Below are 10,955 nucleotides of genomic sequence, written 5' to 3'. Positions count from 1 at the left end.
CACTCCCTCCCACCAACACCCAGGAAAACCTGTACCAGAAAAGCTTCCCTTTGCCACCACCTGCCTGGTGCTGAGCAAAGCATGTACCTGTTAGCAGCTCTTACCAACAGATTATTCCGATCAAACACCAAAAAATCATTTTCTTGAGCAGATTTCTGCAAGTGCAATCTCTTCCCCATCAGCTCTTCCAAACCATCCCCTTCCTTTCCCACAGACCTGTACATAACATGGGATCAAGCCGGAACACAAGAGGTTCCGCTTAAATTTGAGAAGAAACTTCTTCTCAGTGAGGGTGCCAGAGCACTGGAACAGGCTGCCCAGGGAGGTTGTGGAGTCTCCTTCTCTGGAGACATTCAAAACCTGCCTGGACATGTTCCTGTGCGACCTCACCTAGGTGTTCCTGCTCCAGCAGGGGGATTGGACTAGATGATCTTTTGAGGTCCCTTCCAATCCCAAACATACTGTGATACTGTGATAACTCACAAAATGAAAACAGATCTTAAAGCACAGTAAATTATTTTATCCACTCCATCCTTTCTATCTTCCATCTGCTACTCCAGCCTTTTGCTCTTGGGGTGCAGTAAAATCTGATTTTAAACATGAAGCTGATACTGTAGTCTCATTCTCGAGCCAAAATATGAAAAAATTAAAAGCTACCATATACACACTTTATAACAGTAACATATAAATCTATCACAATAACCATTTTGACAGATAATAAAAAACAATAAAAATACTGAGGAGGTTTACAGCAGTTTAATGAAGGCTCTTGTACCAAATCTTGAACTCAAAGTTACAGTCAGAGTTATTGAAAAAAACAACGTACAATGAAAAAGCTGATGAGAACTGCCCACCTAGCCATGGAATTAACTGCGCTTTAACGCTGTGCTTAAATACTCACCACACAATCGAAACGAATTTAAATCACGACTAAGGTACACACAATTCACTTCCATTTTGTTTTCAATTACATGTATTCAGCATGTAATTTAACCTCTGGAAGTCACTCTGAAGAACACAGAGGTTTCTTTTTTTTTCTATTTTTTTAAAAATCACTCACTGGAAATAAATACCATTTGAAGAATACACACAGAGTGCAATAAAATGGACACTTAGGCACTGGTACAGTCTAGTCCTCTTCAGCCCTCTACAAACTACAGGACAAGAAGTTTTAAACCACAGATGGAGTGGAGAGCAGGGCAGAGCTGTACAGGCAGCGCAACAGGTTATGTACTACACAAGAGCACATCTGCAAAAGGTCCCAGGAGATTTTTGTTGAAGATGCAGCGTATCCACACCAGGTATATTGTGAAGGGCTTTATGTTTTCTGAGAAGGTGTGATTCTGATGGGACAAGATATAAGGCATGTAAGTGTTTTCCCCTTGCTCTTGTATCCACACCTCATATTTCACTTCTCTGACCTTGAGATACTTCAGGTTCCAGGGGATCTGCCAGGACACTGCAAGTTTAGCTTCACTCGTGCCCTGGACAGAGGCTTGACACTTGGCATCCCTCACTTTGCCAGGGTAGATGCTACCAGACCACTTCTGTTTCTTGGGTCCTGGCTTAGACTTCACAGTCTGTCTGATGACATGGATGAGCGAAGGGATGTTCACCTTCGTGTCCTGGTAGGCACGGAACAGCCACTCGGGGTTGCGGCAGCAGAGGTGCCGTGGCACCTCCGTGCTCTTAATGATGCGCTCTTGCTCAGCTTTGTCCAGGTGAGCAATCCCACCCTGATCCCAAGGTCTGTCTGGGTAGGTAACGGTGTCTTCCCGGTCGGTGTTCTGCCAAGCAATGTACTGCAGGTCCATGCCAGGAAGGGTTGCCAGGGTTTTGTAAGGGGTATAGTGTTCAGGGTTGATAGCATAAGGAAAGAGCTCCACCACCGTAGCACCTCTTGGCAGGAAGAGAGACATGACTAACTGGGCCCCATGCATGCTGACCAGCATTGATGCATTGCTGAGCAACCGGACGATGTCAGAAAACGAATGCTCCTCTAAAGAGACGGTAATGGTTTTCATCTGAAACTCCTGAGCGAGAGCCAGGATTAGTTCTGCCTCATTTAGAATAAGTCTGTTGATTGTTCGACTGAACACTACGATGTACTCCTCACTGGAGCTTTCCTCCAAGCTGACGTTCAGCTTTTTCATCATGAATTTGGTGAACTGCCTGATCTCGTTACCAGAAACCAAGATGTTAGCCTTCGGCCCTTGTGGCTGGACAAATCCGTACTGGTACCAGGTGGTGATTTTGGACAGCCCCACATAAGATTTGGTAAAGCAGAGGAGCCTGCCCAGGGTTTTAAGCTGCTCCCTGAGGAGCGGCTGCTTGTTACTCAGTAACTTGTAGAGATCAAAGTGAACACCTTCACTCCACCCTTCCATGAAGAAGAGCCGTGCCTCCAGATCTAAATCGGAGAACTGCTGCATGGTGTAATAAATGGGGAGAAGGTCATCGTGAAACACATGCATCAGGTTGTCTGGGTTGAACCTGTTAGCGATCAGCGCCACATCAGGCACGAAGACCGGCTTTGGCATAAATTTCAGCGCAGTGGCTGGCAGCTCCACAAAGTTGAAGTACTGGGTGTTGTGATCTTCCACCGAGGAGAGGTCAAGCAGAGCCGGCTGGAACCTCCGGGAGCCCAGGTTGGGCAGCATGACCGAGGAGTTGCTGTGGAAGTAGACAAACTCCTCAGCCTCCGTAGAGTAGCAGAGGGATTCGAAGCGGCAGATGCGGTCGGTGTGCATCCTGCCAGTGCACACCATCCTGGTACCGTCCTCCACCAGCGCCTGGAGAGCTGCATGGTAGTCAATCTGAACCTGAGAGAGTTCCTGAGACTGACGCATGAGGACCAGCTCCTCTTCGACCGTGAAGGCATGCTCTCGCAGTTTGAAGTATTTCCACAGCACAGCAGCGAGGACAGACACGAGCAGGGCATTAAACACAGCTGCTATGTTCATTCTGTAGTTAGATCCTAGCAAGACGACAGGTGGGGAATGCAATGGAGAGGGAACACATCATTAACACTCCTTGACATGGTGAGGGCAAAGACCTGTGGAAAATAAAACAAGAAAGGAACCATTTAAACATCAGGTTTACAGCTCTGCCATGAATCACATTTTATGGACTACTCAAGACAGTTCAGGCTTTTTTTTCCAGCAATTTTTCCCCCTTCCAGGGCATGAGGGAAAAGAAGAAAAGTGTCAAAGCACTACCAAAAACTGTAAAAAAAATAAAGCAAACAGAACTGGGAGCTGCACTACAGGAAGGCTTCCTCTCTCATTTTTGCGTCTATCCTTCTGGAGAAGAAAAAGAAAAAAGAGTTTGAGGACCAGCCCTATGAAGCTTTCTCAGAAAAATGGTAGGTTTCCTGGGACATTGGATCACTCTGCTTTCTGCAGACCGCTCCAGCAGTGAGAGGAAAGACAACACTGCCAGCACCGGGGCACTGGCACAGGGCTTGGAAGATGTAGCACCTTCTCTTGATCTGCCATAGGCCTTTCACATGGCTGCGAGTACCCAGCTCTGCCTCTCGCTTTTACTGTGCGGATAATAATAGCACAAGGAGTATTGCCAAGTATTGATTTTGCTACACTCCATTCCAATATGAAATGTGAACTGGTGAATATAACATTCAATTTAATTTTTTGGGGGGCAGGGGGAGGACTTGCAGGTCTATGGACTGCTGTGGGGAGACTCCCATGTCACTCAGTCATTTCTTTGGCTGCAATTCGGGATTAAAGCGTAGGAGCCGACATTGCCTTCCATAAGAAATACTGGCATGGGAGAGAGGAGAGCTCTGTTCTTCATGCGAAGAACTGATGCTTCATTAAAGCAATCAAACCTACATTTAGTGAGAGTCTGACTTGCATCCTTATACAAATGGAAAGGTAATACATTTGAACTGTTTCCAGTGTTGGTGTTTTCCCATTCCAACCTGAGAATCTCTTCTGTGCTGCTCCAAGGCCCTGTGTTTCCTTTTGTGTTACAGCAGAGATGTCGCCACTGTTTTCTTTCTATGTAGAAACACTACTGGCTTCTGTCAGAGTATTGATTATATTTTCAGCTGTGAACTTCAATCGAGATATTGATTCACCTATAGTATTTATGGGCTCCAATATTCATTATGCATCAAGGTTTGCTGCTAGTCAGGCTGTAAATAATGATGTAGCCATGACTCACGTGGAACTTTAGGAAGGGAAATTTCTGATTGGTATGTGCCTGATCAGACTGTTTCTAACTGCAGTTTTTAAAGGCAGCAATTTAAAATCCCTTTGTTGCAAGTTTGCAGGTAGGGAAAAAAAAGCAATGTCTCAAGCATATGCTCTGTCATCCCAAGCAATAGTCCCTTAACATTTTAACCCAGAGATGCTTGTTCTTATTTGGCAGAGTGGAAGAAGGCAGCAAGGCATATTTAGGACCAGTGCAAACACCTTTTCTACCACCAAGGGAGTTCTTCTGAAAAGAGATATTGCAGCCTAAAAGCCTGATCCTGCAATATGATTCATGCAGCTTGGAAATGAATGGAGAATCAGTCATGGAATTCAATGAAGTTACAAGGGATCCCTACAGCTTGTGAGATACCAACAGGGATCCCTGTCTTAGGAAGAACTGAATGTGCGTGGGAGACTGAATAATGCCAAAGAAACGGCTGCTAGCTGCAAGCCACACAGATTCAAGAGATGGTCTCTGGGGATCTAAGCAACAAATTATTTTCAATTACAGAGCAGCTATAGCTACTAAAACGGAACAGAAACGAAGTCTACCTCCTTCAGCAAGTGGTCTGAAAAACTGCCTCATTTAGCGACTCCCTGAAAGCAGGCAGCAAATTAAAAAGGGGTTGTTTTGATTTCAACCATGTAAAAGGAAATGGGAAGGGACCCAGAGTGGTCATCTAATTACCAGGGCAGGATCAGCTCTCCCTAAACCACGCACCAAAAATCTCATTCTTAATACTTATTCCCATCTTAAGCCAGTCTCTAGCAATAAAGGCATAAAGGACTATGATAAGCTCTTTCTCAACACTTAGCCTTTGTTTCCATCGCAGCAATTTAAACCTGATCTTGTCCCAGGTGCCACAGATATCCTGTACAGATGAACGACGGCTGTCACATCACCTCTCAATCTTTCCTTCTCTGTAACAGTGGATGACTGCTGCTATTCAGAGCTTTGCGACTCTGAACTATGGCTGTTCCATGGACAACCTTGAACGGAAACCTACTGGGGACACTGGCATATCACTCAGTTAGGTTCTGCTAATGCCATCAAACTAGTTTTCAGGAAAATAAAACCACTAATAGAGATAGATCTTAAGCTATTTTGTTGGCACCATCTAACTCCCCACATAACCTCTCCACTACAGGCCTTTGATCCTGTGAGCACAGCTTTAGATGACTTCAGCAGCATCAGCAAGGAAAGGACAGAGCCCAAGCAGCCATATGCAAAGCCACTAGTAGTGAGTATGTGAAGGAGACCTTTAACAATCAAGTCCTCTACCACAGTACACATTTCAAACAAATGCCAGGCTGCAGGCATTGTGAAACTTCACTACTGCAGGTCAGAAGAACAAAGCAACTACAAGTTCAAAGGAGTCAATGCTGAGTTGCAAGAACTAGGCAGAGGGGGGAAAACCACATGGCCTCTTTATTATTCTGGTAGGGTGAGGAGAGTGCGCATGTGTGGGTGCTTCAAAGGAATCAGAAGCCAGCAGTCCATAAAAACACCACTGATACCACCTGCATTTCACGGGCATGTCAGTGGTGGAAGAGCTCCACCAACCATTACAAACCCCTTGAGCCTCACAGGCCTCTGTGAAAACAGCCAGCCTCTGCTAATGTTTCACCCGTGACTGATTTGTTCTTTCCCTTCCTGCCCCAAGGGAAGGGTGTAGGAGGCACTTCAGAGATGCAGCCTGATGGATATGGCCAATGTTTGGAGGTTAGCAGTTTTCAGCTCAGGCTCTGCTACAGCAATACCCACTAAATGGCTACAAATGAACAACTCAGCTTTTTAATAAAAATCACCTGCAAGGTCCTTCTCCATCTCTTCCCTCACTGCAGCTCTTTCACTTCCCTGCACTTAGCTGAAGTGAACATATGCACTTTAGCCAACAAGGTGTCAGGACTGAATGTTAAAAGCCAGCAGTGCTAAAGGAATCCATCCCATTCCTATTCCTCATTGCCAATTCATAATTCCCAGTCCATGCTGCTTGGCTGAAAGCTGCTTTTGATGGAAAGCAGGGAACGTGGACAGGAAAGAGTGTCACAGGCAGAACTGAAAGGAGAGTTTCTCAGGTAGGCAGGGAACAGTCTTGATTCTTTGCCTGTTTTCCCCACATTGTATCATCTGCCTTTTTTTTTTTTTTTTCTTTAATCCTATGCTTTCAGTGAACATAGACCCTAGAGAACTAAAATCTTTGGTCTTTCGGGCAGTGACAGAAGATAAATAGTAGCAAACCATCCCGCTGTTTGCTTTTACAAACCCAGGAGAGGCTGCACCAAGGGGTAATGGCAAGCAATCACTCTTCAGGTCCCCTGGTGCCTCAGTCCCCCAAGCTGAGGTCAGTCATTAAGTCCTGCCAGCAGCAGTAGTCCTGGGATGGGAAACTTTCCTAGGAGGTAGCAGCTAACTCTGAATTAGGTAAAAACATTAAGTCTTCTACCTGAAGAGAGATGCTTCACAAGAAAATAAACTTTCATTACTAAATCTCCCTCACAAAATGGAGGGACAATCCCATCCCACAGCACCATCAGAGAACACCTTATGAACTCAAAAGCACTTGCAGAAGTGGCAGGCCAGGCACACAGCTACTTGCCTCAGGAGCACAGTCTTCTGTGCTGTTTCTTTCAACATGTAGGTCAGCATCTAGGTCATTCACACCCCCAGTTACACAGAGGCTATTCACCCCCATTTGTACCACACTCATCCACCCTCTCACCTCCCAGTGACACTGGGATAACCACAGCGTTGCTCCATGTGAGCAATGTGCCCCAGTTACCACAGGAATCGCATGGACTGACATTTTTTTTTACTCTCTGCTTTGAAATGCTAAAGCACCATCCTTCAGCAAGAGAAGACGTGACAGCTGATACGCCAGAGACTAGCCAGAAGAGACGTGCACGTAAAATCAGCACAGAGCTTCTCGCTGCAAAGCTGGCAGAGGGCAATGATGACCCATGGGAGGGGACAAGATGTGACCTTGAGGACTCCAGACAGGGGTGGGCAGCAGGGCAGGAGCGACACGGGGAGATAGAAGTGGCAGATTTCCCTGGCATCAGCGCAGACAGGGCAGCTGACTTGCAGGGCCGCATGGTCAAAGATGGGGAGCTCAACAAACTCACCAGTACAGGGCCCGCTCAAGACTTTGCAAAGGAAATAAGAGCGTGTCCTGAAGCTTGCAGCTCAGCCACCATGGATGCCGCTCCGCAGGCTAAGAGGCTGTGGGAGGGACTCCATTTTTGGTCAGCTCATCTTTGCTATTTCCAAAAGAGATCACAGGCATGAAGAGCTTACCCCATTCTCTTCTTCCACCATGGCTCACTTGGCAAAGGGGTCACAGCTTCATCCTCTAAGCCCAGCTACCGCTACTCTGACTGGCACTGACTACTGGTGAGCAGGTCAAGCCTTCAGGAGCATGTCTGGTGTGTTCAGCAGGCACCTCTGGCAGAGACCTCGAGTATCCTGCAGGTCCATAGTACTCTATTGGAAGTTTGGACACAGTGGAACCTTCTCCCTGTCAGCTGCTGGTCATCTGATGGTATAAACACCCTCAGGAAGGGGGAAAGCAACAGGAAACATAGATGAGGAATCACAGAATCACAGAATGTTAGTGACTGGAAGGGACCTCAAAAGATCATCTTGTCCAATCCCCCTGCCAGAGCAGGAACACCTGGATGAGGTTACACAGGAAGGCATCCAGGCGGGTTTTGAATGTCTCCAGAGTAGGAGACTCCACAACCTCCCTGGGCAGCCTGTTCCAGTGCTCTGGCACCCTCACTGTGAAGAAGTTTCTTCTCATATTTGAGCGGAACATCTTGTGTTCCAGTTTGAACCCATTACCCCTTGTCATATCATTGGTTGTCACCAAGAAGAGGCTGGCTCCATCCTCGTGACACTCACCCCTCATATATTTGTAAACATTAATAAGGTCACCCCTCAGTCTCCTCCAAACTAAAGAGACCCAGCTCCCTCAGCCTTTCCTCATAAGGGAGATGCTCCACTCCCTTCATCATTTTTGTTGCTCTGTGCTGGACTCTTTCAAGCAGTTCCTTTAATGTGTAGAGGAGACCAGAGTGGGTGGGATGGGAGAGATGAATTTCTACTAATAGGCAGCTGGCATAAAGAGCTGTTTGGATTCATTTAAGAGACGAGTTCTGTTGTTCTTTTTTTAATTATGAAGCTAGGGTAGGATGAATCACTACTTTAAAGCTATTAATATGATGGACAATGTTTTAAACCTCTTCTCCATTTTAAAAATCACAATCTAGGTAAGAGATTGGGAGAAATGCTACAAAGCCCACACAATAAAAGACAACAACAACAAGACACAAACATACGCTACCAACACCCCCAGATGAACAAAACAAGAGCTTGATGAGAGAGAACAAGGGTCATTGGGACAAACAGCATGTCTGAAGGGGAATCATCTAGTTTTGCAGGTATTAAACAGAATGAGAATTGCTGGTTTTGCCTACTTAGGCCTTGCCAAGCTTTTGTTATCAACTGACCAAGCACTTTCCAAGCCAATGCTCAGTTTCCCAGAACCACAGCAGGTTAAAAAAACCCCACTAAATGGGAAAAAAAAGGCATGAAATATACACATTTCCAGAGAGCGTCACCACTCTGTGCACAGAGAGAAATGCCGCTATACAGAGGCCAACTTGGTTTTGGCCCAGCTGACCCACTCCCCGCAGGGCCTGCCAGCTGTGGCAGCAGTGTCCAAGCAGAACCGTCTCCACAGTTCCCAGAAATGTGGCACAACTGCAAGCGGACTGGGGCTTCTCCTGCCACAGAACGGGAAGGAACTGGTGCTGAGCGCCATGGGCAGGAAACAGGCAGGGGACCCTGACCCTTCTTCTTGTGATGGTAACTCGGTAGGATGGGTGGGAGCAGATATTCATTCCCTCCTTGAGGACATCTTCCCCATGAGCATTCCCTGCCCCCAGATCCACTTCTCCCTAGGCTGGCTTTCCAGGAGCAGTCCAGGAGAAGTGAAGCGTGCAAACATGGCATTTCACACTGCTCCAGCAAAATGTCTTCTGTTCTTTCTCCCATCCCTGATGCAAGAGGCTTAGCTAAGGATGCAGCATATGTAATACATGTAGTTTTAAATACCTACTTCATTCATTCTCAAAGCAGAAGTTGCTAGAAGGCAACTTTCCCCATTGGAAGGAGGGGGAGTTAGGATTTGGCAGCCAAGAACTGGCTTTTGTTCTCATCTCTGTCACAGATTCCCACAGAACTACAAGCAAGTCAATCCCCACAGCCCAAAAGGCTGTTATCATCTTATTCACTGTGTTTGTTTAATGGGATACACACATCTTTCACAGTACATACCACGTTAAAGAAAGCATGTGGCACACTGAATGATTGATATACTGGAACATTTTCTTTGTAAAAAGCAGCCAAGTGTAGAAGTGCTGACTTTTTAAACAGGAAAAGAGTAAATTCTCAAAGGGAGCAAAACCCAGCAGCCAAAAATACAAATATCATTAATGAAGCCTGATACAAAAGGGGGATATGAAAAATAAGAATACCTTAGCTCTGCAGTCTCAAGTGGAATTTTAAATATAGAACTTTATTCAGAAAAAAATAAAATAAAAATGTAACAGTATTTTTTTTAAAACCCAACTGTCTCACAAAAAGTTTGAGTATCTGTAGACAGTTGTAATCAAAATGAGGTTTCTCTTCAGTTTTTAGGATTTAGCATAAATCAGGAATAGAAAGCAAAACTTAAGTCCTTTTATACAAGACTGCAAACCAAGGAAACTGAGGTTCTGTGCAGTGGTCCCTACTGCAAACATACCTTCAAAATTAACAGGAGAATACTGGTGACTACTAGACACCTTCCAGTTGTGCTCATGGATGAAAAATGTAAGTTTTCTTCCATTTAATTTCAGAGGCTGTGAGGGCTGGGAAAGGACGAGATTCAACCTCACTTTCAGGCTGACTAGCAGCCATTGATTTAATATTTGTTGATACTGCTGTCTTGATCTACAAAAGAACAGGTAAAATGCAACACTAAGCAGTCAATGCATATGAGAAAACCACAAAACTGAGCTAAAAGTATGAAACTAAAGAGAATACTTCTTGAGCTTTTAAGGTCCACATTTCTAAGATCTCTATCCAGAATGACATGAAGTCTGAAATCCTTTTTTCCTAAGTATTTCTCTCAGCCCTCAAGTCTTCACCTTCTGACAATACCAACTCTAAAGATGAAAAAACTCAAGGTACTCAAAATGACCACAGCTATGCAGAGGGGAAAGCCTGACCAAAAGAGTCCACTCCAGCCACTTTGCTCACCCCAGTATCTCACTGAAACCTATCAGGCTATATAGGCATTAACAGCACTGCCATACGAGTAAAAAGCCTCTCCTTTTGCCTGGTACCTTGCTGTTAATCTGTAAGCAAGATACCTTTGTCAGAAATAAAAACGTGTCAGAGAGCAGCAGGTTTATCTTACTTCAGTGGTCTACCTAAAGCAAAGACAGCATGGGGGTGGCTGAAGGGAAAATTTACTAATGCTGCAAAAGTGAATTTAACAGAATATGATGTGGAATCCCAAAGCACTTGAGCAAGATGAGCTTCAGCTACTCCAACTATGCCTTTGGGCTTTAGCTGCCATTTGTTATTCTCTGTATTTTATCTATCCTTTCTTTCTCCTCCGATGGGAAGAGTACCTGTGTTATTTGGATACTGGGACTGCTGCTTAGCAGCATTTATAGCCTGAGCTC

At 45.3% G+C, this 10,955-nt stretch overlaps 1 protein-coding gene across 10 annotated transcripts in view; it reads right to left on the bottom strand.

The window, feature by feature from the left end:
- Positions 1-741: 741 nt before the first annotated feature.
- The window catches only part of POMGNT2 (protein O-linked mannose N-acetylglucosaminyltransferase 2 (beta 1,4-)), a 37,592-nt gene continuing 27,378 nt past the window's right edge, over positions 742-10,955 (bottom strand). For 7 of the 10 annotated variants that reach the window (XM_065051632.1, XM_065051633.1, XM_021297839.2 and 4 more), the window contains one exon: positions 742-3,055. In XM_065051632.1, the coding sequence (XP_064907704.1) occupies positions 1,227-2,963 (1,737 nt within the window). In that variant the 5' untranslated portion in view covers positions 2,964-3,055 and the 3' untranslated portion in view covers positions 742-1,226. Of the gene's footprint in view, positions 3,056-7,515; positions 7,771-10,027; positions 10,216-10,955 lie in introns of those variants that run through there. The other 3 variants (XM_065051635.1, XM_065051634.1, XM_021297838.2) reach the window with 2 other exon arrangements.

The sequence above is a fragment of the Columba livia genome, chromosome 2, assembly GCF_036013475.1.
Source record: "Columba livia isolate bColLiv1 breed racing homer chromosome 2, bColLiv1.pat.W.v2, whole genome shotgun sequence".
Lineage (NCBI taxonomy): Eukaryota > Metazoa > Chordata > Aves > Columbiformes > Columbidae > Columba > Columba livia.
Note: the sequence above shows the minus strand (reverse complement) of the source record. Positions and strands in the feature narration are given on the sequence as shown.